At 34.5% G+C, this 13,538-nt stretch overlaps 2 protein-coding genes across 3 annotated transcripts; one reads left to right on the top strand and one right to left on the bottom strand.

Moving 5' to 3' along the window:
- Positions 1-5,451: 5,451 nt before the first annotated feature.
- LOC136222932 (uncharacterized) lies at positions 5,452-7,886 on the bottom strand. Its single transcript, XM_066010621.1, has 2 exons — positions 7,737-7,886; positions 5,452-5,990 (listed from the first exon to the last, which is right to left on the bottom strand). Exon 2 carries the CDS (start codon positions 5,968-5,970, stop codon positions 5,719-5,721), a length of 252 nt encoding a protein of 83 aa, XP_065866693.1. The 5' UTR covers positions 5,971-5,990; positions 7,737-7,886; the 3' UTR covers positions 5,452-5,718.
- A 40-nt stretch (positions 7,887-7,926) lies between these two features.
- Positions 7,927-13,538, top strand: LOC136222931 (uncharacterized). Of its 2 annotated transcripts, none has more exons than XM_066010619.1 (5): positions 7,927-8,077; positions 8,205-8,367; positions 8,463-8,585; positions 9,869-10,087; positions 12,881-13,537. In XM_066010619.1, the coding sequence occupies exons 2-5, from the start codon at positions 8,209-8,211 to the stop codon at positions 13,331-13,333; spliced, it is 954 nt and encodes a 317-aa protein (XP_065866691.1). In that variant the 5' UTR covers positions 7,927-8,077; positions 8,205-8,208; the 3' UTR covers positions 13,334-13,537. The 2 variants fall into 2 exon arrangements, with proteins under 2 accessions (XP_065866691.1, XP_065866692.1); XM_066010620.1 differs by having other exon boundaries at positions 7,951-8,135; positions 12,881-13,538.

Raw genomic sequence — 13,538 nt, 5'->3', positions numbered from 1 at the left:
TTTTAAATATAAACAAATAACAAATATCTCATTCTTACTATATTTAGCAAGTTTGGGTTACACCATGAATTACGACCGTTTGTTTTACATGATATTTACTGTAGTTTGCCGTTACGGTTTGCTGGTTGCTGTAAGCAGAGATTTTCTGTTTTTATAAAAAACTATTTTTCAGCTATAAAAAAATAAATAGGAGGTGTTTAACCAAACACCAGAAACTCTCATTTTCAAAGTGAAAAGACAAATATGAGGTGAAAAATGAGCTACCAAACACCCTCTTAATATGGATAACTAAATTAATATCATGAGAAGTTAGGATCGATGGAATTTTAGTTAGATTCATCTCTAAGCAGGGGCGGATCTAAGGGGAGGGTCTCCCGACCCTCCGACCCTCCGGAACACCCTTGACGAATAGTGGTTCAGTCCCGAGAAGCCCCTCTAAAATAGTTAAAATTAGTACTTATAATGTGGAATGTGACTATATGATGTAAAACTAACTTTGCATAGTTGGTTGTAGTGATAATTAAGGGCATTTTTACATCCAAGTGATCCTATGTTCAAATCTCCCTCTCTTCACTTTTTATCTAATTTTAATTTTTTCCCTTAAGTATCATTTTTAATCATTATTAACCTCATTCTCCTTTATTATTTTTAATTAAATTTTTTTAGTTACAAAAATCATGACCGAGAAGACAATTTGATGAATAATTTCTCCAATTGATCAAACTTATCAACGTTAGGGATAAAATTGCTCTTGACTGCCAACATTAAGGGTAAAATTGCACCATTTTATACGTTAGAGGTAAAATTATTCTTAGGTGTAAACATTAGAGTATTTTTGCACCTTATCCTTACTTTATATTGAATCTCAGTTGTTTTGTACCTTAATGTTTCCAATTATGATCAAATTTACCCTTATATTATCAAAAATTTGAAAATTTCAATTTGACTACTACGAATCAAAACCCTTAAGTCGTTATTAAGAAAAAAAAAATCTTCATGCAATGGAGCCCCTCCGAACCTTGACCTCTGACTCCGCCACTGTCTCTAAGTATCTGCGTCAAGAACAGTACCTAAAATATATTTCGACGATTAAGTTAATAAACAGTAGGATGAGATAATAACGTATGTAGAAAAAGAGAATATAGAGAAAAAAGATTAGATCATTTACTGTGGAATGAGATCCCTTATTTACAGGCATGACCTGTGGAGTGATCTAAAGTCTTTAATACTCCTAGTTTAGTGGGTAGAGCGGTTGTTGTCTCAAACGCGCACAAGCACGAGAGGGAGTAGGGCCTTACTAATGGGCCTGATTCCTTGTTAGGGAGGTATATATGGGCTTTTGAGCCTATATGCTTCATCATATCATATTGGATAAATAGTTGGGTAAATTACATAAAAGTCAGGATCAACAAATTATTTAGAATTGTCTTAAATTCTTAAGCAAAGTTATTTAAATGTCAGATTTGGTGGTTTCTTTTAAAATGTTTTTTTTTTCCTTCAACTGATTAATTGAAAATTTGACAAAAACAAAAATAAAGTTATGATATTCTGATATTTGAAGATTTAAAATTATATAATGATAAAATACATAAAAACATTTTTCATGATTGTAAATAAAAATTAAAATCTGATTTTTGATTTTTGATGTAATTTCCTCAGATGAGTTTACGGGAAAATTCAAATTTTAAAGATTATCTACAACTTTGTCAATAAAAATTTATGAATTATATCAAGTTGGCAGTTAAACAATTTCAACTACAAAAAAAAAAACTACAAATTCATCAACTAAACCACTTAAAATTTTTGACATTTATAAAATAAAGATTCATACTTTTATATTGTACTAATTAAATTACTAATATTAATTAAACAATAAATATTATTATATTAATAAATTTCATATAAGGAATCCTAAATTAGGCTATTTACATGCAATTTATAAATTCTAAATCCTAAAAAATAGATCTTAGACCTCTATTCATAAAACATAATTCTTACAATATATGAAAAACAATGTTTTTTCTTAGTTTGATATTATTTAAATTAGTACTTGACATAGTTGTAAATAATTTTTCAAATTTGAATTTTTGTATAAATTTTTCTAAATAATTTATTAGTCGATACTTTTTTACGTAACACAATATTTAGTCCATCTATTTTGAAAAACACATTTTAAGATCCATATCTTTTGTCAATATTAACTCTTTCGTCACTTTGTCTATTTTTTTTTTTAGATTTTAACCGAACATATCTTAACTTTCAAGATAGCAATAGTACAATACAAAATGACCATGTTACTCTAGTATTTTTTGTCTGTCTGTTTATGCCAAATATAATGGTAAAAAAATCTAAAATAAAATAGACATAGAGACCAAATGATTAATAATGACAAATGATAAAGACTTTGTAATGTGTTTTTCAAAATAGGGGACGAAACAGTATGTTGGATAAAAAAGAGGGATCTAATAAATTATTGGGCAAAATACGAAAAAAATGTTTGTGGTTTTTCTTATTTGCAAATAGAGGTCTGTGGTTTAAAAGTTCACAGATAGAGGCATGTGGTATGTTTTTTTTTACAAAAAAAAAGTATTTAAAATTAACTTTTAAGTAATTGATGACAATAAGAGTATTTTTTTAATTTTTTTTTCAATTACATTTATATATTGACAAAATATAGATCTCAAAATCAAATTGCAATTGTGTAAAATGAACTTATATATCAATTTAGTTCATAAACTATCAGATTAGTAAAAAACGTAAAATTCCAGCATATATTATTTATTGTTTCGATTTAGAAAGTTGTTGTTTTTCGGGGGTTATGTTTTACTGATATGTAAGAATAATTTTTTTTAAGATAAAAATGTATTTGGTTGTAATCAGAACACTGTGTAATTGTAATGTTTTGTTTTGTAAATAAAACATACCACAAACTTTTATTTATAAACTTTTAGACCACACGCATCTGTTTGCAAATTGGGCAAATCACAAGCATTTTGTTCATACTTTTCCCTAAATTATTTATCTTATTATATTTAATAATATGAGATACTTAGATAATTAAACATGATTACAATGTGACAATTAACACATCATACTAAAATATAATATTTTATTAACTTAATCATCCACACCACTTTCTGGTACAGAAGTTCCTATAAAAATGGAAAATGCTCTACCTTTGAGTGCGGTTTGAACTATTGATTTACGAACTGTCTCACGATTTCCTTCCGGTTAGCTACACTTCTCTTGAGCAATATGAAACCCTTAAGAAATGGTAATCTTTCTTATTAGTAAGATAGGGCGAATGATGGATGTCAGTCCCTAGTCTGAAAAGTCAAGTGGTTGGAGCTTCAAGTGGTGATCGATGGCTTCAATTTGAATTATCCGGAAGATGCCTTATATATTCTATCAAATCCTATATTATATCAAAAAATGGACAATCAAACCCATTTCTCAGGAAATCCGTGCAGCGGAAGATCCTGAATTTGAAACCGGGTAAGAATGTTGGGTCCGGTCCCGGAGAGCCGGATGAAGGGAGACCTTCACGTCCGATTCGGAGGGCGGGAATATCCCGACCCTACTATCATTATGCCTTTGCAATGTTACTTGGTTCAACTCTATTTGTGACCTTTTCTCGTATGTGGGACTCTCTATCTTCTTGGGTAGCTTTCCCGCCACCCTACTTAGAAATCCCACTTTCATAATTTCTTTCGGAGAAGATCCGAGAAATTTCAGAACTCAACTATTATTAAAAAATACTCCAATAATAAGTAACTTTAAAAGTTGTCACAATGGTTCCACAAATTATTATTTTATATATAATTTATTTTAATATAAATTATTTTTTATATTAAAAAAAGTTTGGCTACCTTAAAGTAAAGTTGCTGAAAAGTAACAATCTTGCTAAGCAACCATCATTACTTTAATAGATGGCACATTTTGAAAATTGCTAAAATAATTGACACATCAACAAACACTCCTCCAAGCATTCTCTTGGTAACTCTATACTAGGTTTGAACCTAGAAACATTGTCACCACTTGATCCTCACATGTGCATCATCCAAAGCGCATTCTCTAATTCGAACCGGAATTTGAAACCAAACTCAAGATGATAAATTGGACGATACAAATAAGATCCAACCTAGATTCAATTTTCTACCCGCTTGTGGGATTCCAACAGTCGGAGGGACCACCTTATCAACTATTTTGTAATAGACTTAATACATCAAGAATCTCCTAAGTTGACCCAAAAAGTCGATTAGCCCCCCATACACTTATAGAGTGTCTGGTTAGCCGTCTGAACTTGCTTAAAGTGGCCTATTAGCCACCTTAATTTGTTTAAAGTGATCTATTGACCTTCTGAACTGAACTTGCTTAAAATGGTATATATACATTTCAATTTGTCTAAATCCAATCTTATTCTACCACGTATAAAGTTCTAAGCGCTAACAAAACATTTTATAAGTTAGAAGGGACCAAACTTCTCTTTATGAGAATATGCATATAAATAATTACAAGTGCCTTGACTGTTCAAAAAGCCTCAAACTCCACTTCCACCTTATTGGCAATGCTTTTTTCATTCCAATTGCTTTTGACTTTATATACAAGGCCTTAAATCAATAGTCTACAGTTTCAGAATCTAACAATGACACATCAACCATAACACTTTTAAGTTCCCCCAATTTTTCAAGCTTCAACTCATTCCAATGCCCTCTAGATTGTGACATAAAGTAAGGCAACCAAAACTTTATTGCAGATTCATCTACAATTTTTTCTTTAATCCATGTTCATCATCACAAAATTCTTCAACATATATAGCCTTTTGACTTGTCCGATCGATGAATTCATCGAAGATCTCAAATGAAAGCTTGTAAATGTTGAACACTTAACACTAGATTCAACATTCAAGCTTCAAGTCATTCCAATGCCTCTAGATTGCGACATAAAATGCAGATTCATCTACGAATAGTTGAATTTTTTGTATAATCCATGTTCATCATCACAAAATTATTCAACATATATAGTCATTTGACTTGTTCGATTGATGAACGATTCATCGACGATCTCAAATGATTCATCGAAGATCTCAAATGAAAGCTTGTAACTGTTGAACACTTAACATTAGATTGAATATTCAAGCTTCAAGTCATTCCAATGCCTCTAGATTGTGACATAAAATGCAGATTCATCTACGAATAGTTGAATTTTTTCTATAATCCATGTTTATCATCACAAAATTCTTCAACATATATAGCCTTTTGACTTGTTCGATCAATGAATGATTCATTGACGATCTCAGATGATTCATCGAAGATCTCAAATGAAAGCTTGTAAATGTTGAACACTTAACATTAGATTCAACATTCAAGCTTCAAGTCATTCCAATGCCTCTAGATTGTGACATAAAGCATAGCAACCAAAACTTTAATGAAGATTCATCTCCAAATTCAATTTCAAAAGTTGAATTTTTTCTTTAATTCATGCTCATCATCACAAAATTCTTCAACATATATAGTCTTTTGACTTGTTCCTCAAACGAACGCTTGTAAATGTTGAACAGTTACCATTAGATTCAACATTCAAATAGTATTGAACAAGGTCAAGTTAGATTTCAACACTTACTTTCTATTAGAAATCAAATTCTACACACAATACTACATGATAACGAAGCATTCCGAGGTGATTAGTAATAGTTCTTCCTTTCGAAACTCGAAAACGTTATTTACCTCGAAACAAATGGACCAGATCAGGATCATCCATGTCTAAGTCTAACCATCCGTGTAACTTCATGTATTCAATATAATGATCTGGTGGCTTCACTGCGGAACAGTTTCTTACAGTATAGCCATGAATCATCTCAAGATCACGAGAGAGCCATCGAATATAAGCGCGGTCTACTGGAGGCATGATTTTTAACAGAAGTTCCTCCCTTTTTCGCTCTTTCTTTTCAGCCGCAGGCTTGTTTCCCATGCTAAGTCACTTTTCGCAAGCTTCAAAAAGAGCATTAGGCAAGAATTAAGCAAAAAATGAATATTAGCGAATAAACAAACAAAGATATCGATACAGGGAAGCGGATGCTGTTATTCGATATATCCCAATTTTGCCTATTTGATGAATGCACAAAGTCTCAAACAACTATGCAAATGTAGTGAATGAAAACACCCCAATCTAATCCAACAACACTGTTCTTTAATCGCATCCAAAACCGCAGCCGTAAAATGTTAGGGCAGTAGAGATAATGTAGAAACTGATCATCAGAAGAACAAAATCAATATTTAAATCTCAATGAACATTAACTTTTACAACTCACAAGCTCAAATAAAACAGAAAATCCTCTAGAATATCATCTATTTATCATGCATTAGAGTCCCATGAAACCGAAACTCGATATAAGCTTCGGAATCCACTCCCAGGTTACATAAGAAGAAGAAAATAGCGGAACTCAATGAGTTAAAGAAAGAAATGAAACACAAATTGAGAAAGAAAAACAAGTTGAACAGAGCCAGGAGTAAAGCAAATGAGATGTGTTCGGCACTAGGAAGCACAGACATGGGTACTCGTACGGGTGCGGCAAATGGCATTTTTAAAAAATATAAGACACGGGTACAGCGGGAACATGCTATATATCATAAATAACATTCATGAGTCATTATAACCCAGAAATAACAAAGTCATTAAATTCATCAAAAAGAAACATTTAATACTTCAAACTATTTAAACTACCAAAAGGGACGATGCTATATCCTTTTCATTAGATTTTGATTTTTTTTATTAGGGTTTTATTTTATTTTTGTATATATCAATACCCCTGTAGTCTACTTAATTAACTTAGAATCTGTGTCCAAGACGTGTTCCCTTAGTGTCCCCATTAAAAGGAAACAAAAAAGAGGAGAAACTTATTATGGAGTGTCGGGTGCGTGTTGTGTCGGAGTGACCGATATTCCTACCTTAACCACCTAGAAGTGTCGGTGCTTCCTAGGTTCCGCAGAATTGTAATGGAAAAAGCTGGAATTGGTTGTAAACCAGTTAACAAGCAACACTTAACATGTCAATGGCAATGGATAACAGAAATAACACTAATCGATGCATTGGGTGTAACACTTTGGTCTAATACCATGTAGATATTGTCCGCTCTAGCCCAAATCCAACACCTTGGGCCTCACGGCTTTAAAAAGCGTCCGTATGTATTGGATTCTCATCTTACTAATAAGCCCCAATCCCTCCCTTCCCACTTCCCATGTGGATTCAGTTCATTCCTGCCCGCATCCCTCAGGGCCGCTCCTTGCTCAGGCCGTCTATCCCGACTTTTGGGGCAAGATAATTGAGGAAAAAACAAGCTATATAGAAGAGTGATAAGATGACTATTGCTGAGATTTGTAATGATCACAGCAAAAAATGGAAATATCAAATCTGAAGATACGCAGTAATCTAATTTCAATTTCCTGTTCACAGTAAAACCAAAACAGTCGAGAACTAAAAGAAATTGGAAAATATAGTTCGATGACATTCATAAATTCTCAAAGCTGTGGGGAGAGATGCAGTAATGTCTACAAAATGAACACAGCTATGAATTCTATATATACGAAGCAAAGGACAATCAAATCTAGCAGCCCAAAATCCCAGCAGAAAATTTGCCCTAACTAGTGGAGAAATTTCGAAAAGGAAAAACCATAAATTTGAACAAGTAATCAAAGGAAATACAGTAAATCGCTTAATTGAATATTCCATAACCATACCTTTCCAGAGACTGAGAAAACCCAATTTGGAAACTTTGGTTTGGACGATGGAGTCTGAGCTCTGCGAATAACGCAAATGGGTAAAAGTTTTTCAAACATTGGCCCAATAAGTATTGTCCAAACCCCGCGTGGATTAACGGGCTATGGCCCATGAGGTAGTAAATCTAAATCAATCTCGTCGTCAATTTCAGCCGTGGGATCAGCTGTCTCCGCTTTGTCTGCCACCGTCTGCTCTCTCTCACCTCCGATCGTCTGAATCCTTAATCAGTTCGGGCCTGAGAATCTCACCGTCTACGATACCAGCTCTGGCTCACGTTAAGCACTGAACAGGCGATATAGAGGTAAAATTTCTTGCCGCTTCTACTTCGAAGCGACGTCGTTCTACGCAATTGAACTCAGGCATGCCCGCAACTGAATATCAATAGTATAATTGAAATGAATTGCAAAATTAACATAATAATTTTGCAGTGAAATGCAGAAGTACGGTTTGCAGTTGAGGGTAAAATCCCAGCAGGCCAAAAAGCCGCCTAGGCCTCCCCTTCCGGCACCTGTTGGGTTTCGCGATAACGAGGATGACGATGTTGAAAAGGAGATTTCTCGGCACGCAGCCAAGAATAAGTCACTCAAGGATGTAAGTTCCTCTGCATCCTTTGATCGATAATGATGTTAATTCATCCTTTAGTTTCGGATTTTCACTAAAAAATCTATTCTCGTTTTTGATTGAAGATTGAGGAGCAGCATAAGAAAGCCTTGGAAGAGGATCCATCAGTATTTGACTATGATGGCGTTTATGATCAGATGAAGCAGAAAATTGCTCAGCCACGACAACAGGAACGCGAGGAAAGAAAGGTATTGGATGCTGTTCTCATTTCAAAACTTGTAATAATATTGAGAAACGTTTCTGTATGAGAACAATCAAATGATTTATGCTTAATTGATTACTGTTTGGTCCGTTGATGCATACTTGCATAGTTTCCATCATCACATGAGCATTTGAAGCACTAAACACATTGCAACTAGCAAGATTGGTTGAAAGTCTTACATACAATTTAGATGACATGAAACTTTAGTAATATTCAGAAAACTTTTCTGAACGAGAACAATCAAATGGTTTATGCTTAATTGATGACTGTTTGATCCGTTGATTCATGCTTCCATAGTTTCCATTGACATCGAGGTGCCAAATGACTCCGTCGATATTAGCTCTTGAGAGTCATCAGCCTGTTATCCCCAGCGTACCTTTGATCCGTTGAGCCAGAGCCCTTCCACACGGGACTCCCGGATTACTATGGCCGAGTTTCGTCTCTGTTCAACCAGTTGGTCTCACAGTCAGGCAGGCTTATACCATTACGCTGATGAGCAGAATCTTAGCTTGAGCCTACCTTCGCACACCTCCGTTACTCTTCAGGAGGCATCCGCCCCAGATAAACTACCCACCTCGCTGATCCTACCTTTGGGTTCCAGGCGAGGTTTTCAATTCCGGGCATGGCTCTCTCTAAGAGAGTTCCGGTGTTTCGGTATTCAACTAATTAAATCAACAGTTGGCCGTTTTGACTTTCTACGCATTGGCTTTCATACCCTGTAATCCCAACCCCATGTGCTCCACTTTTTCACCGAAACCCTAGCCTTTTGCTTCAAATGAGCATTTGAAGCACTAAGCACATTGCAACTAGCAGGATTGATTGGAGCTCTTACATATAATTTAGATGACACGAAACTTTAGTAATATTGAGAAAACTTTTCTGAACGAGAACAATCAAATGATTTATGCTTAATTGATGACTGTTTGATTCGTTGATGCATACTTGCATAGTTTCCATCATCACATGAGCATTTGAAGCACTAAACACATTGCAACTAGCAAGATTTGTTGAAAGTCTTACATACAATATAGATGACATGAAACTTTAGTATATTCAGAAAACTTTTCTGAATGAGAACAATCAAATGGTTTATGCTTAATTGATGACTGTTTGATCCGTTGATGCATACTTGCATAGTTTATTTCCATCATCAAATGAGCATTTGAAGGACTACGCACATTCCAATTAGTAAGATTGATTGAAGCTCTTACATATAATTTAGATGACATGAAACATTAGTAATTGTGTCATTCTATTCTCCTGTTGCAGCCTAGATATATAGAAGCTTTGATCAAGAAAGCAGAACTACGGCAACGAGAACATGAGGTAATATATGAGAAAAAACTCGCTAAAGAAAGAAGCAAGGATGATGACCTCTATGCAGACAAGGACAAATTTGTTACAAGTGCCTACAAGAAGAAACTCGCAGAGCAGGCAAAATGGATGGAGGAAGAGCGCCTTCGCCAACTTAAAGAGGATAAAGATGATGTATGTATATATCTTCTTTGGATGCTTTCTAATCTTTACATCATTGTTATCTTATAACTAGCTAGGTCCTCATGTAATATGATTTTATTTCTTAGGGTCGTAGTTGACTCGTTGCCTGTTGGTTGCTATTGGTTGTTTTTAAAGGGGATAGGGCGTTGTGGTGAAGGTCTTAGCCTAGTGGTTGAGACTATACTGGGAAGTCATGGGTTCGAATCACATTGGGGTGGGGTGGGGTTTTTTCTTTGTTATTCAATATAAGCGAATTGCGCAAATTTCCTTTTTTTAAGAAAAGAGGATAGGGCGTCGATGTTTGAATCCGTGACCTCTTATGCTGCAAGTTAAGCACTCAATCAATTGCACTAATTGCCCAATGGTTCAATCAATGCATCTCTAATATTGATAGTATAGCCTGAAACCCCAAACCCTCAACCTAAAACCCTAAAACTGAAACCCTAAACTCTAAGCCCTCGTTTTTTCTCCAGTTTCTGTTTTTCTTGCTTTTTCTATTTTTCTCATTTTTCCCGTTTTTCTTTCTTTTTCCCTTTTTCCCACGTTCCCTCGTTCTTTTCATTTTTCTCCTTCTCGTGCTTTCTGTTTTTACCGCCTTTTCCTTTTTTCTAGCTTTTCCCTTTTCTTGTTTTTTTTTCTAGGTTTCCCTGTTTTCTCGTTTTTTCCGTTTTTTATTTTCGTTTTTCTCGCTGTTTCAGGTTTCCACGTTTTTTTGTTTTTCTTGTTTTTTCGGGTTTCCACTATCTACTTGTATCTGCCATCATGCACATTTCATTCACAATTATCTTCATCCTGTGGCTTTTGAACTTTTTCTAAAATTATATTGCCATTGATCTGTCAGTAGATTATTGTTGTTGCATAATCTGATATCACTTGTTGCATTGTATATGTAAGATTACTGTGTTTCCTGTACTGAGTGGAGTATCCGTATTCAGAGATGTAAGACTGCTGCTTTCATATTAGTATAAACATACTGGTTCTTAATACTTTGTGTTTTTTTCTCCCATCAAAATGTCGGTAATCTGTTCTTGAATAATGAAGTTTTTATGTGTTTTCCAGTGATTTTTCTATTCAAAGAATCTGATTAGTTTCTCTTTTAAAAAAATTCTATTTATGTTGTCAGTATAGATGTTCAAGGGTTATCGCTTCGACATTTGTTGTTGATGATTCTAAGATTTTCATTTATTAAGTTAATTATTTTTTTTGTCTGTGTATACATATATTTTTGAAATTTTTTATTCGAATTTTCTTATGGCTTGTGGCTTGAACATTGTTTTTCTGATGATTAAAGTTTTTTAAGATGAAAGTTAAACTATATTCAATTTATATATCCTTTTAACTGTTTTCTCTTGAGATCATAATTTTCGAATTAAGCTACAGCTTGAATCAGCTAACTCTGATGTGATACTATAATTGTGATGTTTTGTTTGTTGGACTTCGGATTATCTTGTCGGTGTTGGTGGATATACACGAGCGTTCCTAGATTTTGTTATCCGTTGCTTATATTTAATGTCTAAAAAAGGAACAACACTTCTTTGGCATTCTTGGGTGCCATAAAGCTAGTGCAAAGCAAATCAAACTCGGCATGGCACTACTGGAAAAGACCGTCTGGCGAAACGCCTCATTTCATTTAAAGCTAGATGGAAATTTTTACATTGATAGATTTAAACATCCCGATGAGCTGCTTCTTTGTCTGTCCCCCATTCTTCCATTTGCAGGACAAAATCCGGATCATATTATTCCTAGAAAATATTTTAAATCTGCAGCAGTGTGTATAATAATACGAGACTCTAAGGACCAAGTTCTTGTAGCCGCTGTGAAGTGGTTCTTTGTTATTCTTGTATTTCGTTATTGAACTAGGTACATAACTAGAATTTCATACCATAAGACCCAGAACGATGATCTATTTCTGGTCAGGCACTTCGCTCATGACTCATGAGTTGGTAGCGCTTTAGCTTGGGTTCTTTGACATCGACTCGGTTCCTAGGCTTAAAACCTATTTCCTGCTTAAAGAAATGAGGAAAACAATGACCTGCTACGGATTCTAGGAACGCAATGCAGTTAGATATCCTGTGTCCTGTATAATAGCATTGTATACTATATAGTACTAGATATATAAGGTGCAAGATGTGGTTTTTATTAGCCTACCAAAGCTAAAACATTTGGGTTTAGCACTAGTGGCGGCTGATGATGGAATTAGACCGTGTTTGTAATATTTGTCATGTAAAAAGAAAATCAAGATTCTTGATCTCCTACCACTTTTTGCAGAGGCGAACATATTCGTGTTAGGGATTTTAATAATTTTGGTTGATTAATTAAAAAGGTTCTGTTTGTGGTAATTTTATTGTACATTTGACCAGAATAACCAAGATTTTATTCTCGGATAAAGTTTGCTAGGAAATCATTTGTTGAGTTTCTCATCAGTATTGCCTAACGTGCAGCTTTCTTTTTACTTCAGTGCAAGTTGCGATGTGCTCAAATGAAAGATGCATTTAGATAATGATTTTGAGATATCTCGTGTTTCATATTTGTTAATTTGACTTGCTGGGAAATCATTTGTTACGTTTCCATTTTAATGCCCAATGTGCTGGATTTGTTACTAAACTGTTTTATGATGTGATCAAATTGAAAACGTATGTAGATAATGATTTTGAGATATCCCGTGGATCGTTTTTGTTTGAAATTCGTGCCTGTATGGCTTATGTTAATGTTTATTGACTAAAAAAATGTTGCATTATTGCTGGACTATCATGTGATATTTGTGTTTTTCTCTTATTTATAAAGGTCACGAAGAAAAGCGATTTGACCGACTTTTACTTCAATCTCGGAAAAAATGTCGCATTTGGCGCAAAAGATGCTGAGGCAAGGAAGCAAGAGAAACAAGCTGAACTCAGGAAGCTAGAGAAGTTGGATACTGAAGCCCTGGCTGGTACATCCGATAGGAATTCTTCATCGCAAGGCTCAAAATCAGATGTACAGTCATCCGGAGTGAAAGAAGCAAGTCGGGATGAAGCTTCTCCTTCCCCTCATCCTCCTCCTAGAAGAAATTCAGAGTCCTTGGATGAGAAACCAGTTGTTAATGAACAAGTTCTTCCAACTCCAACACAAGCGGTGACATCAACTGAACAACCATTGGCCGATCAACCAAAGAACGATCATCATAAAAGAAATGAGGATGCGCTAGCTGCTGCTAAGGAACGATTTCTGGCACGAAAGAGGGCGAAGTTTCTGGTATAATTCGTATACAACTACTCTCTTTGCATGTAATGACAGGAAAATTCCCTTTAATGACTCTTTCTGCTTTTCATTACCCTAGTGGATCATGTATTAGGCTTAGTCTATACTTGTGTGAGGTTTTATTCCTTACTATTATCATGTTGTAGTTGCAATTTTATCATTTAATGAAATATTAGCATTCCCATAAAAAAAAATATATTTTCTA

Source organism: Euphorbia lathyris, chromosome 3, assembly GCF_963576675.1.
Source record: "Euphorbia lathyris chromosome 3, ddEupLath1.1, whole genome shotgun sequence".
NCBI classification, from domain to species: Eukaryota; Viridiplantae; Streptophyta; class Magnoliopsida; order Malpighiales; family Euphorbiaceae; genus Euphorbia; species Euphorbia lathyris.
The sequence above is the reverse complement of the archived record's forward strand: the minus strand, read 5'-3'. Positions and strand labels throughout refer to the sequence as shown.